A 20,475-nucleotide genomic window follows, 5' to 3' on the forward strand; every position below is an offset into this window, starting at 1 on the left:
AATATAAATGATAGAAAATGAGAAGAGTATGATTGGAACTTTGGACTTGGTCCCCCTCACCATTCATCAACCAAACCTTAACCAACTAGGCTAGAGTAACACTTGTTTTATATTTTCGAAAACTAATTAATATTATAAATCGTAAATAAATTAATAATAAAATCTTTAAAAAAACTTATTTTTACAAAAAAAAGTTAATAAAACAATATATTTTTAGCGTATTGTAAAAAAATTACAAACAATTTATATGTTTTTTTACGTATTCGTTTTACGTAAACTATACGTTTTTATGTATTTAAAAAATATGCTTTCGTATAATATGTTATTACATTGTTATAATCCGAAAATATATACTTTTAAATACCTAAAAAAAGCAATCACATATTATACGAAAAAAAAATTAAATATCCTCCTACCTTTTGTTTTTACGTATTTAAATATCCTCGTATATATGTTTTTTTACGTGTTAACGTAAAATATACATTTTTATGTATTTTAAAAAAAATACGTTTTCGTATAGTATGTTATTACATTGATATGATCTTAAAACATAACATAAAAATATGTTTTAGGATCAAAGCAAAACGGCGCGCACACACACACACACACACATATATATATATATATATATATATATATATATATATATATATATATATATATATATATATATATATATATATATATATATATATATATATATATATATACAAACTAAAGACGTTAACATAACATAAAAATGCTTTATCATACAATATGTTATCACGTTAATGTGTTTACGTAAAAAAATATTTGCATATTCGCTTTAAATCAACTAAAGACATTAAGATAACGTAAAAGTATATTTTAGGATTATAACGCAATAACGTATTATACGAAAATGTATTTTTTAAATGCATAAAAAACATACTTCACATAAAATAAATATATACAAAAAACTTTTTTTATGTTTTTTAGGATTACGTTTTTGTATAATAATGTTATTACGTTTTTTATGTATTTAAAAGTATATTTTCGGATTATAACAATCTAATAACATTTTATACGAAAACATATTTTTTAAATATATAAAAAAACATATTTTACATAAATTTAATACGAATTATTTTTTCTATGTGAAAGAAAAAAAAACTTATTTTATATGAAAACGTAAAAATATGTTTTAGGATTATAGCAATGTAATAATATATTATACGAAAACTTATTTTTTTTAAATACATAAGAAATTATTTTACGTAAAACAAATACGTAAAAACAAACAAATTGTTTATAATTTTTTTACAATACGACTAAAAATATATTTTGTTTTATTAAAAAAAGTTTTTTTAAGACAAATTACAAAAATGGTCTTTGTGGTTTATCAAATGTCACGAATTCAGTCCCTTTATACTTGAAAAGATAAAAATGCATTTACAGATTTAGTCCCTAACGACTTAATACTAACGGTGTTAGTAAAATGGTCATCTTTGCAAGTTTTGCAAACTATAAGGATCATTTGCATCAAAAAAATTAGTAAGGACTGACTTTGTGATTTTCGGCAAATCACAAGGACCATTTTTGTAATTTTGTCTAAAATAAATTACAAATCATAATGATTAATAAATATGCATTATCAAACAAATACATAAGCCATACCAATACACCTATGAAAGTTCTTTGTATCAAAGATTCCCACCATTTTCTTAAAAGAAACGATACAAAAAACCAGGAACATACTTTTATGAACATATTATATAATAATTGATTGAATTTCTCGCAAATTAGGTTGCGTTTAGTTACGGAAAAACAGTTTTCATTTTCCGTTTTTCCTTTTCCTTTTTCAATTTTCGTTTTTCGTTTTCGGTTTTCATTGGAAAATTTAGAAAACGCGTTTAGTTAAAACTTTTTCATTTTCAGTTTTAGAAAATTAGAAAACGCGTTTAGATGTGTGTTTTTCTATCAGATTTCATTTTTAGAAAATGGTAGCGGTGGTAGGGTGGGCGTGGGGACGGTGACGGTGGTGGGGGCAGTGGCGGCGGGCAGTGGTGGTAGGTAGGGGTGTGGTGGGTTGGGGGTATTAAGGTGAGGGTAGGTAGAGGTGGATGGGGTGGGAGTGAGTGTTTATATTTTAGAAAGATTTTAGAATTAGAAAAATGTGGAAAATAATGATTATCGGTTTTTCAAAAATTTCAAACTTATTTGTAATTTTAGAAAACGGAAAATTTTCATTTTCCGTGAAAATTTTAGAAAAATAGACGAACTAAATGCGTTTTCAAAATTCTCATTTTTCTTGGAAATTTTTTCCGGAAAACGGCTCATTTTTCCGCAACTAAACGCACCCTTAACTACTCTTGTAAGCAAGATAATCACAAAAAGCTAAGAATGTAGAACCAAAAAACCCTATGAAACCTCTTTGTTTCTTTTAGATTTTGTAGTTAACCAGAGCGGAATATAGAAAACAATTGTTGGTTTAGAAAACCCCATCATGTAAAGAGATCTTGTTTTTGCTAACTTTCCATAAATAAAGAACCCAAATCATTAACATTATCAAATTCATCGTAAACAGTAATTAAATGGTAGGTTAGTGGGATGTAGGAGTGACAAAAGAATCACGAGGTGAAGATGAACTGCTAAAATTTACTTTGTGAAATGCTAAAATTTACAATTGAATTGAAGCAAATTAGTTGTCTTATTTCAAAAAATAAAATAATTGCAGTTGTAATAACGCATAAATAATTATAGCAATGGTCTTTGTTTAATAATAATGTATAAATGGACCCTGTTACCATCTCCAGATAGATGTATAAAGGGTATAACAGATTGCAAGAACTTGATGATACTTTTGGGACAAAATTGCAAAAATCAGCTTTAAGTGGAACCGAAAATGTAATATAGTCTAACTTAAACCTAAGACATGCTATTTTTTTGGTAATTTTACGTTCTAGTTTTTCCAAAACATTTAGAAGACACTGGTTTAAACCAGTGGAAATCAAAGCAGTTACAAGAAAAAATAGTAAAAAAATCATTTCCACTTACAAAGTTAGATTGCGACTGATTAAGCTGAGGTAGAAGTTACTGCTGTAAAGACATCACTTGCTGTATAAAATAAATCAAGTTATTGTCAAACTTGAAATAAAACTAAAAGCTTCAATCCTATAAAATAAATCAAGTTATTATCAAACTCGAAATTAATACAACAGACGCCTAAATCGAGATAACCTTTGGATGAAAAAAATAAAACTTAAATCAAGCTTCAAACCGATATCTTCATCATCTCTTATAACCTTTTAATGAGAAAGTAAGTTTCCATGAAGAACTTAGAGAAAACCTAAATAGACAAACCAAAAACGTCCGAGTAGTAAAGAAAAGAGTAAAACCTAAATCAACATACCTAAATTGAGAGATCAGAAGCATGCTAGAGCATCAACTCTGGAGACATGGTTTCCGATTTTTCATAATAAATCTGTGGGTTATAATGATTGATTTTACAACTGAAGGGGAGTGAATCAGGAAAACATTAATTGAAGAAGACTATAAAGGAAGATGCAAGTGAAGAAAATCCACTAATCCAGAAACACCTTCTGGTGATAAGGAAAATCTCTCAACAAGTGGCAAATCAGTTTTCCTATGAATCTTTTTTTATTTACAACATCAACTACTTACTACCTCAAAAGATCATCGATAACACTTTGATGATCAGCTTTAAAAACCACTACACGTCCATTCACTATTCTGACTCTGTTCCCGATACACTTTAAATTTCTATCAGATTCCACCAAATCCAACTCTTTCTTCTGCCTGCCAAATGTCATCATGAGGTTTCTATTTTCAAACTCCCACTTGATACCTTGTTCGTCTAAGAGATCACAAATCTGCAAAAAACATCAAATCCCACATCTTAAGTTACAAAAATATATCTACCCTAATAAATGAAAATTTTATTGCCACTTGTCATTCTCTCATTCAATTGGCCACATATCATTTTGTCATAATTTTGAGATATATTTATTTTCCACTTGTCATTACTTCATTATTCATTTCCAATATATCATTAATTTAGTTTCCATAAATTAAACCTACCATAATGACTATTAATTTGAAATTTGAAATTTCAATTTCAAATAAATTTACACTTCAAACCTTTGTATTTAACATTTTGTTATAATAACTCGTTTAGTACACGGATCTGACAATTAAACACATAATTTTAATTAATTTATTTTTTGCATGTTTTTTTTTCTCATAATTTTCACTTATTTCATATTTCAAATTCAAATAAACTTCTCATTTAATCGCTCCTATTTAACATTATGTTTTAATCAACCCGTATAATATACGGGTCTCACAACTAGTTTATTTAATAAAAAAGAAATGATTAGACTGCATACGGCCTGTTGTAGCTCGGATAGGCCCCGCCTTGCAGTGATGACTCGGATATAGTCAACATCTGTAGACTTAATCAATTAAGAGACAATCAAAACCAAAAGCATATACATTATTACAATGAAATAGATACATACTTACCCCCAAATGCACCTAATACAAGGTAATTTTTCAAATACTCAATTCCCTCTTCTACACGCTGTCCACGTAAATCCACTTCCAACTTATTTACAAATCCGTTTTCACTCTTTTCAGATGCAGGAGGAGGGGCTTCACTTCCAGAATTAGCAACAACACTAGCATAACTCATACAACAAGATCAAATTTATTATTGGCACCAAAATCATCTATAGCAATGCAAAATAAAGTGATCTAAATAAATTTCTGCAAAAGGGTTGGATTAGATGAACTAATTGCAGACTCTTACCTGGCTACTACCACCTGCGAATGACATATCACCCTTCTCCAGATCATCATTGTTAGAATGAGAAGCCTCATCAAATATCTTCCACATTCAAGGAAAACTATCAGTTTTGGATTATGAAACTAAATTTTAAAAGAAAACTGGATCAATACTTCTAAGATGACAGAACAAAGCCATATGATGATTTCAGATGTACGTTTTACGTGTTCGTTTTTTACAATTACACAAAGCCATAACATCTTCCCATATGGATATTATTTGAGAGATTAAGCCAGATGAGAGTAGATGCCACAAAACACACACCAGAGCGAGTCTGATATGAATAGAGCATTTAATACTATACTGGATGTCCAGAACGAGTCTGGGAAGTTTCATCGCTAATTAACTAAATTCTATGAATGTTAAAAGTTATCAAAAATGGAGGTTCACTAACCTGAATCTTCTCAACAGCAGCGGACGCAATCAATTCCTGATCCCCGGTTATATTGTCGGAACCCTTCCCCACCACCGTCACAGAGACCGCATTCGCTTTCTTTTTCCTGTTCCTTCTTCTACCAGACATGCCGCTGATGCTCTGCTTCAACATCGGTGAAATTAGAAAAACCAGAATCGTCGTCTTCTTTCATATTAATAGAAAATCATAAAAAGGGTTTCTTACCGAAAAGACGAAGGGTAGAAAGAAAAGGACGGAAGTTCGATTTTATATGCAAATCCACTTTGCCACGTCACTCAATGACTCAACAATTTAGTCCCTTCACTTTTAGCCTTTTTGTCAACTTTTACCCAACAGCAATTTTCCTACATAAAAACAAAAACATGCTACATAAAAACAAAAACAGCAATTTTGATGCAATACTCCAATATTTCCAACACCCTCCTTCAAGTTAATTTCAACACGTCGGTTCAAAAAGTATGATGAAATACATTCGAGGCTTCTATAGTTTCTTTGATGTTGAGTATTAATTTAAACCACCTTGAATACAATACACCATCAGCTACATTTTCACGAATAAAGCACATATCTACATCAATGTGTTTCATTATTTCATTAAACACTACTGGACTGGAAAATTGGAAAGCTAACAAAATCACACATGTTACCACAAATATATATATATATATATATATATATATATATATATATATATATATATATATATATATATATATATATATAGAGAGAGAGAGAGAGAGAGAGTTATGTTCCAATGAGAACATTTTTCCCCTGAGAACATTTGAGAACATTTTTTAATTAGACTAATACAAAAGGCCCCACCTACTATGACGTCTCTCAGTCGTTTTTGAACTTGCACCACCCAATTAGACCACCGAACCATTACCGGAGTGAGCGTCCGTCGTCGGAATCGTCGTAATCGTCGGACACTCGCCTGAATCGGCCAACTGTTTCCTCTCCCTCCATCTCCACTCGTATTATCGTCAGAAAATATCTTTTTTCCGGCTTTCATCTTCTTGAAACGCCTTCCTGTACCACCTCCTTGAATCAGTCGTGAAACCGCCTTTTCGGCAACCACATCCCTCTCCTTTACTCTCTTATATTGTTTCATCACCTACCAGATTTGTTTACACCAGATCTGAAATAGAAGGATACAAAATCAACTATTCGGAAAACGAAGTTATCGGATACCGCCCCTATCTTATCCTCTCCGATTTCGTTTCACTGGTAATTTAATTTGTGATTTGTGTGTTTGAATGAAAACGGGATCATTATGTACTGATATTTCACATTGATTTGGAGTTTTTTGTGTTGCACACCAACTGTTTGATGAAAGTCCTCTTAGAATTTTTTTAATAAGTAGGGTCTGATTTGACGATGACAAAAATCTTGTATTTGTTATAAAGTATAATACAATTCTTTCAATCATATATGATTAATATATGTTATAATCATAAATGTTTTAGTCATATATTTTTAAAATCACATATGATTGATATATGTTATAATCATAAATTTTTCTGAAATTATATGTTATAGTTTTTTAAATCATATATTATTAATATATTTTGTAATAATAGTTATTTATGTTGTTAATGACAGGTTCTGTTGTTTCATAACGTCTTTTACAAGCCATAATGTTAATTTCTTCATAAATGAAAATGAAATTAGTAATGAAGAAGTTAATGAAGATGTTGAACATTCAAGTCATCAAATCACAAACTATATGGATGAAGATTTTGAACATTCAAGTCATCAAATCCAAAACTTTAGTGTTTCAGGTAAAAAAATTTAAATACTTATTTATTTTTTTATTATTATATATCAATTTTTTTTAATTATTAATGTTTTTTAGAATTGAATATATATCAATGTATGTAATGTACAATCACATGTGATTGATAATGAATTCATTATACAATCACATGGGAGTAATAATGAATTCCTTATATAATCACATGTGATTATAAAGTAATTCATTATTGTTGATTTAATCTTTTTTGTTAATCTTATGTGATTATTAATTAGTAGTTCATTATTAATGTTTTTTAGAATTGAATATATATCAATGTAGGTAATGTACAATCACATGTAATTGATAATGAATTCCTTATACAATCACATTTGATTAATAATGAATTCTTTATATAATCACATGTGATTATAAGTAATTCATTATTGTTGATTTAAACTTTTTTGTTAATCTTATGTGATTATTAATTAGTAGTTTATTACTAATGTTTTTTTAGAATTGAATATATATCAATGTATGTAATGTACAATCACATGTGATTGATAATGAATTCCTTATACAATCACATTTGATTAATAATGAATTCCTTAGATAATCAGATGTGATTATAAGGAATTCATTATTGTTGATTTAATCTGTTTTGTTAATCTTTTGTAATTATTAATTAGTTTTTTTTATAATTATGTTTAATATAGTGTTAATCATATCTGATTATCCATTTTTTTTATATATGTTCAATTATTTATTTTAATCATATATGATTATATAACAAATTCATTATTAATCACATGTGATTTTATATTGTTTTGATTTATGTATATTCAATTGTTTATTTTATAATAATATATTATTAAAATGTTTTCTATATTCGATCATACAGGTGACTGTTCTAATTCTTTTAATAATGGAAATTCAAATAGTTCAAGTTGTGTATTAGAGTTTTATTTGTCAGAGGCTCTACATGATATCAAACAAGATGTTTCTGTAGAGTTTAAACCTACTAAGGAAATGAGGTTCAAAGATGTCGATGAGGGAATTAATTTTTATAAAAGATATGCAGAGAAAGCTGGTTTTGATGTTCGTTTGAACACATTAAGGAAAGTTGGTGATATAACAAAGCATAGGTTTTTGGTTTGTAACAGGATGGGTAAACCAAAATTGAATCCAACAGAACATAATACAATCTACAGGGTTACAGATTGTAAAGCTAAAATTATTGTGAAACGTGTCAAAGGAACAAGTGAGTATAAGTTTGATAAGTTTCAAGAAAATCACAACCACGAGCTTGAAGATACATTTCATTTGAAAAGTACAAGGAGTCTTTCATACTCTGACAAGGATTTCATTGTTCGGGCGTCTACTGCAAAAGTGGGTGCTACAAAAGCTTACAAACTGAAATCAACTTTGAAAGGTGGGTTTCAATATGTAAGGGGCAAGGCTGTAGATTACAGAAATTTTAAGAGGGATATGGGCTCAATTATTGGATTCAGAGATGCTCAACTTATTGTGAACAAGATGAATGATCGGAAAAACAACTATCCGAATTATTCGTTTTTTATAGATGTGATGAGAATAATGTATTAAATGCAATGTTTTGGGCCGATGAAACAGATAAAGCATACTACAGTGAATTTGGAGATGTTATGTCACTTGATGCAACATTTCGTACAAATAAGTAAGTTTTTTTTATGTATTTATGTTTATAATCAGATGTGATTTATATTTTTTCAATAATTATACTAATGTGATTATTATTGTAATGATATATGATTGACTAATGCTAAACATGTATGGTATTTTGATTATGATTATAATCATATCTGATTGATCATATACTGATGTGATGATGATTGTAATCATATGTGATTGAATAATTTCTCATCAAGTATTTGTAATTTGATTTTGATTATAATCATATGTGATTTATCATTTATTATCAAGTATTCTTATGTTATTTATTTTTATGTTATAAATATGTTTAATCTTATTTTGATTATTACATGAAATAGGTATTCATTGGTGTTTGTTCCATTCACTGTCATTGATCATCATAAATCATCTGTTACTGTTGGAGCCGGGTTGTTAAGCACGGAGGATGTGGATTCGTATAAATGGCTTCTTGAGCAATTTATGAAGGCTCATTCAAATAAGCAACCATTTCTTGTTTTAACTGATCAAGATGCAACATTAAAGCAAGCAGTTGAGTCTGTTTTTTCTCAATCCAAGCACAGATTGTACATGTAGCATATCATGAAGAAACTGCCAAAAAAGGTACATTTTTTTTAAATCACATGTGATTTTACATAGGATATATTTTTAAATCACATATGATTTTTCAATTTGAACAGATTTGAATTATATGTGATTTGTTTTCTAATGTTTACATATTTAAATCATATGTGATTTTGTTTCAATATTGTAATCAGATGTGATTGTCTAAATCATATGTTTATTCTATCATAAATGATTATGAGTATAAAAACACATGATTATTCGAAATCATATGTGATTACATTTATAATTAGATATGATTAAAGGATTTAAAGTTATGTGATGTGATTTTTACCTTTATATTTAAATATTAATTTATAATGTTTGAATCACATGTGATTATTACAGCTATCTGTGGAATTTCTTAAAAACACGAATTTCAAGAAAAGGTTCAATAAACTTGTTTGGGACATTTATATCGAGCGTCATATTTTCGAGAGGAGTTGGGAACTTTTGATGAAAGAATTTAATCTTGAAGATGAGAAATGGTTTAAAGATATTTTTGAAAATAAGGAAGCATGGGTACCTGCATATTTCAATGATTTTCCAAGGTGTGGGTTGATGAAGACAACATCAAGGTCTGAGAGTATCAATTCATTTTTCAATACATATTCAGAAACTGAAAATTTCTTTCTAAATTTCATGATGAATTATAACGCTGCCATTAAAAAACAACGTTATACACAACGTAAACTTAATCGTAAGACCAAGGGAGCAAAGTATTGTTGGAGGTCACCACGTATGATAGAACAACATGCAGCAAAGGTGTATACTAGCAAAGTTTTTTTTGAAGTTCAAAAGGAGATTTATAAAGGAGGTTGGTTTTGTGAGGTTAAAGATTTAGGGGAGGGAGATGGATGGGAAATTTTTAAAGTTATTCACAAGAACCAAAAACACGAAGTAAAAACAACATATAAGGTATTTTATTTTTTTATTTATATCATTTATATATGTTTATATATGATAATCATCTGATCAATCACATGTGATTATAAAGATAATGTGCATATGTCGTTGGTGTGTATATTGTTTTCATGTGTGTAATCATATGTAATTGATATATTTTATGCATATAAAACATTTTAATCACATGTGATTAAACAAGACTGTGATTTTTATTTGTATAATCATATGTGATTTTTTATTGTTACAGGTGGAACTAAAATATGATGAAAAAGAAGTGAGTTGCACCTGTGGACATTTTAATCAGTTTGGTATTCTCTGTAGACATGCTTTTAGAGTATTGATGGACAAAAATTTAATGAAATACCAGAACAATATATTCTTAGGCGATGGACAAAGGATGTAATATCTTTGAATTATCAGTTGTCGAGAGATCGTTTTGATGAAGAGGATGAAGAAGTTACCAAACTGGTTAATGAAGTATTTTTGAATGTTGAAAAGGCTTTAGATATTGTGAGACATGATAAGCAGAAGTTAGCATGTTTGGCTAAAAAAACAGAAATTTTGTTGAATGAGGTGAAGAGTAATTGTTCAAGTGATAAGCCTATTACAAATTCGGATATCCTTGAAAAACTTTATAATGTTACTATTCCAGAAGAAGTCGAGATTTTTGTTCCAGAAGTTCAACATAATAAAGGATCACGAAAGAAAAGGCTTATTGGTGAAGTTGAAAAAGCAGTTATGAATGCTCAAACGAAGACCAGAAAATGCTCATTATGTGGTAAAAGAGAACCACACAACAGACGTACTTGTCCAAGTAGATTTAATGCTCAGAATTGATGAATAGACATTTTATTAGTTTTCAATTTTTTAAGTAAACAATGTTCATAACAGATGATAATCATTTGTGATTCAATTTATTTTTCCTCATTTAATTTTTTGGTTGTTTGTTTATAATTATATGTGATTCTAAAATTGTTTCAATAATTTGTCTATATAATAAGTATAAACTTTTAAAAAAAGATCTTAATCACATGTGATTGTATAATATCATATGTTTTTATATACATAATCAGATGTGATTTTACAATATCAAATTTGCACATGATAATCTAAGTATATTACACATGATAATATAAGTATTATTTTTATAATGTGTACATGTTTAATCATATGTGATTTTTCTTTTTGTGTATGTATATATTGCACATACGATATTATTTTTCTAATCACATGATAATCATATGTGGTTGAAGTAGAAAATATACAATGATCATATTTGATTATTTTTCTAATCACATGTGATTATTTTTCTAATCACACGTGATTACGTATATAATCACGTGTGATTGTCGATATCACATCTTATTGTACGAAGAACAAGGCATTTTATAACTGTTAGAAATATCAAAGTCATATGTGATTTTATAATATCATATGTTTTTATATACATATATAATCACATGTGATTTTATAATATCATATTTTCACATGATAATCTAACTATATTACATATGATAATATAAGTATTATTTTTATAATGTGTACATATTTAATCATATGTGATTTTTCTTTTTGTGTATGTATATATTGCACATAATAATCATATGTGGTTGAAGTATAAACCATACAATGATCATAGTTGATTATTTTTCTAATCACATGTGATTGTCGACATCACATCTTATTGTACAAAGAACAAGGCATTTTATAACTGTTCGAAATATCAAAGTCATATGTGATTTAAAATGAAATATTCTGTAAACTTTAATTTACAGTTAAAATACTTATCTATATTAATTTTCACAAATCCATGATATCATATATTGTCTTAATAAACTAGCAAGCATTCATGTAATTGAAAACTAAACATTATCTAAATAAGCAAACAATCAAATCATCCATTTACAGACAGTCTTTCAAACTTCAGTATTTGAATCTTGACCATCGCATCAAACCTCCCTTCGCATCAAACCTCTTCCCACATCTTCATCTTCTCATTCACCACTTTGACTTCCATTATCCTTATAGGCAATCACTCAACCTTTGATGGATTTCTGCACAAGCATTTCTTTGATCGCTTTCTTTCTTCTCTTTATTTTGTTTGTTGTACTCACTTGCAAGTTCCATGACATCATCATTCATCAAATTAATCTCATAATTTATAAATGCATGAGCATATTTGGTTCTCACCAAATCAAGCAGTGCATCTTGAGCTCCTTCCTTTGGGAATCCAGTTTTGTATTCTGGTTGAGCCATATACGTTTCCATGTATCTCATCACAAATATTCCACAGTCTCTTTTGTTATGTTTAGTTTTACATAACAGATCTGGTATTTGTGGTTTGATATTTGGATCTTGAAGGGCATAACATTTGGATGATTTATTTCATGCAGATATCTCAAGAAGTATTTTTTCTGAAAATTAAGAACAATAAAAAAATAAGAAAGTTAACCACATAAAATTAAACATAAAAAGATATTATTAATATTTACATAATCACATGTGATTACAAATATGAAATAATGTTTTCATTATTTTTTAATTCAAATGTATAATCAGATATGATTTGAAATGTTTATTCAAATGTATAATCACATGTGATTATTTTTATGTAATCACATGTGATTTATTTATATAATCATATGTGATTTATTCATATATGATTTATTTTATCTAATTATATGATTTTCTTATTTAATCACAGTTGATTTTTTACATAACATGTTTTTAAGTACAGGCATGTACTTTCCTTCAACAGTTGCATCTGATCTGCTGTATCCAACATGACAATGTTTGGATTTTTTATGTTGAAAATGTAGAGAAACATGTGTTCTTCCCGACAAACAGGGAAGAATATCTGCATTTAAATATTTAGTATCATATTTATGAATATATATAAAGAATAAGTTGATATTGAATAACTTACCAAATCAACATCTTTCAATTTTATTTTTTCTTCATCTCCATTGAACCAATCTATAAAGTATTTTTTGAATAGATTGTATCTATACTCATCTTTCTCCTTTGCTTCCTTTTCCATTTGTTCTTTTACTTTTTTGTCAATCTTTTTCCTTTTGTCATCTTTTTTTGGTTTAGGAAGTTGCTCATCCTCAATGTACTTTGTCTACATGTTAAATGATTTGTGGTTTTAGTGTATAATCATATATGAATTGAAATAGATAATATTATTTTAGTGATAGAATCATATATGTTTCACTTACAGTCATTTGGACAGACAAGAAAACTCTGTATGGAGAATTATTAATGTCTCGGTCCTTCTCATTGTAGTTGAGCAGTTCAGACCATGAGTCTATGACATCTGAAAATAGATATTCTCCGGGAAAAAAACTTTCAAATACATATCGGAATACGACTCTTTTGTTTATTGTGAATAACAACTGATCACTGTAAATATAAAAAAAATTGTAATTTCACTGTAAGTATAATGTTGAACAAGTATATTTAAGATATTTTTTTAATCACATATGATTAATCAATGATTAGAATGTATAATCACATGTGATTTACTAATATTAAACAAGTATGTTAATGTTTATTTTTTGTAAATGCTAATCAAATATTAATAACTTACTATACAGTTCCCTGCAAATGGAACAACCATTCACCAAGCATTTCCTCTTCTTTTGTTAACTTTGTTTTCAAGCAAATTGCTCTCTCTTTATATGGAGATCTCCTTACTTCGGCTGGTTTTTTCTTTCTTTGTTGCCGATGTTCTAGAGTTACATTTTGTTTTTCTGTAAGATCAGCCAAAGACTCTTTGTTTCGATTTTTTGAATTCACAATTTTTATCTTTGGGTGGTTCGTCGCTTTTGGATCTAGCGCATCTTTCACCAGATTTTCTTTTTCACCTTCATCTTTTTTTTTTGTTCAGCAGTATTCTGCAATTGATATATGGTTATAACAGTTAGAAAAATATTAGAATCATAATTTTAAATTTTTAATAATTACTGTTAATCACATATGATTGTAAGTTTAAATAATGTGATAATTAGTTTTAATCACATATTATTGTACGTCTAAGAAATAATAAAATCATATGTGATTACATTCATAAAGATTTGATTTTGTACGAACAGACAAAATAATATTTAATCACATATGATTGTACGTCTAAGAAATAATAAAATCATATGTGATTACATTCATAAAGATATGATACTGTACGAACAGACAAAATAATATTTAATCACATATGATTGTACGTTTAAGAAATAATAAAATCATATGTGATTACATTCATAAATATATGATATTGTACGAACAGACAAAATAATATTTAATCACATATGATTGTACGTTTAAGAAATAATAAAATCATATGTGATTACATTCATAAAGATATGATTTTGTACGAACAGACAAAATAATATTTACCTCTGTCATCTCTGGAGGTGTCAACTGACTTATATTGAGATCATATGAGGGCATCATACTCTCTTCTTTTTTATCTTGGTATTCTTTCATGGTCTTTTCATAAACAGAATTGAATTCATCATCATTTAACATTTCGTTAATGTTAAACTCTGATGTGTTTTCAAAAATACTTTCAATAACGTTTGTTATTGTTTTGTTCACATCTTCTTCAAAAATCACATAAACAAAATAAGTTAGTAGAAAAATCGTTTGTGATTATAAGTAAAATATATTGTTGTTTACCTTCTCCTTCAACATTTTGTTATTCTTCATTATAACCATCTTTTTCATTTTCAACACCTTCATCATGCAAATTAATGTCATCAAAACATTTATCGTTATTGACTGTCTTTTTAAGTATTTGTAATCAATTATGTTCACATGTGATTATAGGTAAATATTGATATGTTTTACTAAAACATATCAACATTTATAGACAATTATTAAGGAATAGTTTCATAATATTTAATCAATTACATCAAAAGATTTTTAAAATTTTCAAATTACATACAATAGAATTTAAATTAATCAATACATATACATAAAAAGTAATTATCATTCAATACAATATTTTTATCATTCAATACAATTTTTTCTCAGATAAATATGATTGGTACCTTCTCCTTGAACAACATTTGTTCCTTTGAATACTGCATATAAGTAAATTATGTTAGTTATCATATATGATTGTAAAAATATATTTTTTCATAATTTTATATATATAGAAATATATATTTTTTCCTTCTTTCTTTTCACCAATTTTCCCCTCCATATTTATCCCCTCTACACCTGATATATAATTATAAAAAATTATTAATCATATATGATTAAAAGAATTAATTACACATAGATATTATATTTATGTTATTATAATCACATGTGATTATAAGGTATGTAATAACATTTATAATCACATGTGATTATAACGTATTTAATAACACTGTTTTGTTAATTATAAGATATGATTTTCAGTATATTTATATTTACCTTCTCCATCTCTTTGTGGTTGTTCACCAGTTATTCCTTCTACTTTCTTATCATTCTTCCTTTTTATATTCATCCCCTCCACAACTGAATACAATTAAAAAGAAATTATTAATGATTTGTGAATGTAATCATACGTGTTTACATAAATTATAATTACATTTGATTACTTTATTAATATATAGTGTTGTTTACCTTCTCCTTCAGCATTTTGTTCTTTATTATTACCACCTTTTTCATTTTTAACACCTTCATCATTCAAATTCATGTCATCCTAACTGTGATCATTATTATCATTTTCATCTTTCTCACCATCTGCATATATAAAAAAATTGTAGTTAATCACATGTGATTTGCATATAATAAAAAATTGTTTTTAATCACATGTGATTGTAAAAAGTTACTTTTTAAGAATCACATATGATTGAGTAATCATATGCTACTAAAAAAAATATTGTACAAATATATTTGTATTGTTATGTGAATATAATCACATGTGATTACAAGAGATGTAATCATATATAATTATTATGTGTACAAATATATTATATTGTTATTTTCAGTATATTTATATTTACCTTCTCCATCTCTTTGTGGTTGTTCACCAGTTATTCCTTCTACTTTCTTATCATTCTTCCTTTTTATATGCATCCCCTCCACAGCTGAATACAATTAAAAAGAAATTATTAATGATTTGTGAATGTTTACATAAATTATAATTACATTTGATTACTTTATTAATATATATTGTTGTTTACCTTCTCCTTCAACATTTTGTTCTTTATTATTACCACCTTTTTCATTTGCAACAGCTTCATCATTCAAATTCATGTCATCCAAACCTTTATCATTATTATCATTTTCATCTTTCTCACCATCTGCATATATAAAAAATTTGTAGTTAATCACATGTGATTTGCATATAATAAAAAATTGTTTTTAATCATATGTGATTGTAAAAGGTTACTTTTTAAGAATCACATATGATTTAGTAAAATATTACTTACCTATTATTTTAATAGCTTCACCTCCCTCATCTTTATTTTTTTCGTTTCTGTTCCTCTCCTCCTTCAAGATGCTCATTTTCTTGTCCCGTAACTGCATATAATTTAAGATAAGTATTTAATCACATGTGATTGTATACGTAATCACATGTGATTGTATAGAGATTTTTTTAAATACACTTACCTCTTTCAATATTTTTCCCTCCTACATTCTTTTTCTTTGATTGATCATTGTCATCTCCATTGTCATCATCATCATCACTATTGTCACTCTTATCTTTAAAAATTGCATCAAAGCTAATTTTCAAATGATAAAGCGTTATATTTTCTGGGAATTTATTTATACCATCTTCAATCATCATATGTAACTTCTTATACTTATTCATAACCACATGCTCATAAGACTACATAATAAATGAATTAAAATATATATTAATATATATAATGTAACATGTAAAGTATTAGTAAATAATAATGAGTTTTCATATAATTGTTGCAATTAAATTTACCTCCTCATTCAATTCTTCATCAACATACTCATCATTGAAATCCCCTGTTCCAAAATCACCAAGCTCATCCTTTTCAAAAGTTTCTCTCATCTTTATTTTCTCTAAAGTCCAATGGCAGATCACTGGACGTGTTCTTTCAATGTTAAGTACATCAGATTTAATTCTGTCTAGATAAAGCAACTGCAAAAAAGAAATTATTAATTTTGTAACAAATTATACTAATCATATATGATTTAAGAATATGACATTTAAATCACATGTGATTATAGATACTCATGTTAGAACATACATTATAAATAAATAAAAATCATATGTGATTTTAAAGATATTTAAATAGTGTAAAACATATTAAACATACCACCAAATAAGCAGATGGTCCATTAAAATTGCTTGTTGGATTTGATGGATTAAAAGACTGTTTGTTTTTAACCAAACAGTCTATCAGATAAGAACACCAGTCGATGTTTTCTATTTTCGTCTTGCTTATTATGTAGTTCAATGGGTTGGTGTTTGCTTTTCCTGAAGAGCTTGATTCTATCAGCGAGTTGATCAACAAAGCTATGAAATTCATCTTGAAATTCATGTCTGCCTTGTTGGTGGAAACATTCTTCATCTTTATATCTTGAAGTCGAATCATCTTCTTGTCATCAAACTGGTTTGTCCATTCTTCATAACACTTATCTTCTGTTGTTCTGAATTTAAGTTTTGAAAACTGTTTTCTTCCCAAAGGAAATCCAAGAATTTCTTTGACGGATTCTTTGGTGACATCAATAACTCCTTTTTGAAGAACTATCTTCTTTGTTTCGGAGTTAAAATTCTTAAGAACAAAGCAGCTTAAGGCCCCTGGGACCTCTGTCATCTTCATATTTAATATTCCCCCAAAACCCATCTGTTTAACACAATTTTTTTGTACTTCATTGAGGCCTTGTATAACAGACAACAAAGCTCCAGGTGTACATCTATCATCAAATATATCACATAATGAATTTAATTCATATGTTATGATAATAATTAATGAATGTATTATACATGTTTTATAATTTGATCACATGTATGTTAACTGAAAAATACATGAAATATGTTTTGAATAATCACACATGATTGATTTTTGAATCATATGTGACTTAATAAATTTTTATATAATCACATTTTCGTATATAAAAGATATTAATCACATGGTGATTCATCTTTGAATCATATATGATTAAATAAATTATCTTATTTGTATATTGATTTTTTTTCATACATAAAAGATATTAATCATATGTGATTTAATAAAGGTATTAGTATATCACATATGATTTAATAAAATTATTTTTTTGTATAAAGTTGTTAATCACAAAGTTATACCTGTTTCTGATTGTATCAAAATGCTTCTTTATTATCTTCTTCTTTCTTTTCTTTATATCTTTTTTGCAGAATCGGAATCATCTTCATTTTCATCAAGTAGTTGATCTTTACTTTTTAAAGATATTGCTTTTCTCTTTCTTGACTCAGTTTTCTTTTCAGCTGTTATGAAAATAATAATCATATACTAATTGAGAATCAAGTAATAATTAATAATTATGTGATTTTAAATACATATTACAATCATATGTGATTGAATTATACATTTGTCGTGTTTTAACTTGGACCTTGTTTCTGTTGTGTCTTCTTCATTTGATCTTTTTCCTTTTCCTTTAGAGAGACAAATTATAAAAAAAGGGATAATCATATAATCATATGTTTATAACATGTCTTCATAAACCATATGTGATTTAAATATACCTTTTTTTTTCTGTTGCTGTTTGCTTTTCTTCTGTGAATACTACAATAGCTGTAATCAAATTCATATTTGTATACAAATCAATAATAAATAAGTATAAATATAGATAAAAGTCAGAATCAATAAAAGAATGGTATTATAATAAAGCTTAAAGTGTTATTGATTGATGTTAATCATATGTGATTGATGATGTTTTTTGCATATAAAAGCAGGTAATCACATTTGATTAAAAACATATGGTGTTATGTTTATGTGTATAATCATATGTGATTGAGCAATACCTTTCATATTTTTTTGTTATGTTGTTATCTTTGTTTCTTCTGTTACACTGTCCTTTTTTTCGCTTTTTGTGCTTTTGTTTTGGATTTTCTGAGATATATAAAAATACATATATAATCAGAAAATGACAAAGTCAATTTCAATCAGATGTGATTGAACACAGTCATATTATTTATCACCTTCGTTCGTGATTTTTGTATTTGTCCTCCTTCTGGAAATTTTTTTTTTCAAACGTTTTAGTATCATCTACAATTTCAAACGGACTTTATTTACACAATACAAGAATTACAGAACACTAAATCGAGAAATTAAACTTTAATATTCGTAAAATTGAGAGTTTAGTCGTAACTTTTAAATAAATGCATATTTCATGTATGTTGAATAAAGCCATAGTAGAAAAACTATATAGTCGCAACGAGGGTTTTAGTTTGAAATAACGTTTGAATAAATGCAGATTTCATGTATATTTAACAAAAAAAAATTTCAGTAAATTGTTCGACATCGAAACTAGGGTTTGATTTCAAAAAAACTTTTGAGTAATGTCGATTTCCTGTATATTGATGAAACTAACAATATTCGAGTGATATTCATAAAAAAACTCGATAATAATGATAATCGAGTGATATTCAGCAAAAAAAAAAGTCAAATATGCGTTGTGATACCTTTGGATGAGGGTTTTAATGGCGATATCTCTTTTTTGACGACATTTCTTCGTTTTCGTTGAAAATGTTTGAAAAATGATGAAATGCTAGAGAGAGAAGAGGGTTTTCTGTTGAGAGAAATGATGTATTTTGATGGCGTAAATGGAAGATTCCGATTATGTATGCACAATTCAGTTTATATTCCTTTTTACAATTATACCCACTTATTTTCTAAATGTGATATGTTTGGAACCAATTGTTAAGTTATTTACAATTATGCCACCTTCTAAATTCTACATATAAATCCCGTGGGGGTTAGGTAACAGAAAACTATTTAGCTTGTATAATTTGTCACATTTTTTCAACTTTTATCCAGATTGAGCCAATACTTTTATTTTTACACATGATAATCTAACTATTATTATTTGTTTTTGTAATCATACATGATTGATGTATAAATCATACATTGTCCTTAATAAATGCAATTTAATCACATGTGATTTAAAAATTGTTTTTTGTATGTGTAATCATATATGATTGATGTATAAATCATACATTGTCGTTAATAAATGCAAACTAATCATATGTGATTAAAAAAACTGTTTTTGTATTTGTAATCATATATTATTGATGTATAAATCATACCTTGTCCTTAATAAATGTAAACTAATCATATGTGATTAGTTTCA

The 20,475-nt window shown here is 27.3% G+C and overlaps 2 protein-coding genes and 1 long non-coding RNA gene across 3 annotated transcripts; 1 reads left to right on the forward strand and 2 right to left on the reverse strand.

Moving 5' to 3' along the window:
• Positions 1-3,523: 3,523 nt before the first annotated feature.
• Positions 3,524-5,401, reverse strand: LOC145105671 (uncharacterized). Its single transcript, XM_079042753.1, has 5 exons — positions 5,220-5,401; positions 4,790-4,867; positions 4,504-4,658; positions 4,368-4,426; positions 3,524-3,851 (listed from the first exon to the last, which is right to left on the reverse strand). Exons 2-5 carry the CDS (start codon positions 4,858-4,860, stop codon positions 3,642-3,644), a joined length of 495 nt encoding a protein of 164 aa, XP_078898879.1. The 5' UTR covers positions 4,861-4,867; positions 5,220-5,401; the 3' UTR covers positions 3,524-3,641.
• A 1,216-nt stretch (positions 5,402-6,617) lies between these two features.
• Positions 6,618-11,007, forward strand: LOC145117342 (protein FAR1-RELATED SEQUENCE 5-like). The gene is made up of 8 exons (XM_079053642.1): positions 6,618-6,631; positions 6,843-7,021; positions 7,874-8,570; positions 9,003-9,227; positions 9,342-9,354; positions 9,613-10,182; positions 10,418-10,478; positions 10,538-11,007. Exons 1-8 carry the CDS (start codon positions 6,618-6,620, stop codon positions 11,005-11,007), a joined length of 2,229 nt encoding a protein of 742 aa, XP_078909768.1.
• A 5,371-nt stretch (positions 11,008-16,378) lies between these two features.
• Positions 16,379-16,890, reverse strand: LOC145105675 (uncharacterized). Its single transcript, XR_013707390.1, has 3 exons — positions 16,777-16,890; positions 16,596-16,686; positions 16,379-16,466 (listed from the first exon to the last, which is right to left on the reverse strand). It is a non-coding gene; the product is annotated as an uncharacterized LOC145105675 (long non-coding RNA).
• Between the last annotated feature and the right edge of the window lie 3,585 nt (positions 16,891-20,475).

Source organism: Lactuca virosa, chromosome 1 (assembly GCF_052849685.1).
Source record: "Lactuca virosa cultivar CGN04683 chromosome 1, Lactuca_virosa_CGN04683_v6, whole genome shotgun sequence".
Lineage (NCBI taxonomy): Eukaryota > Viridiplantae > Streptophyta > Magnoliopsida > Asterales > Asteraceae > Lactuca > Lactuca virosa.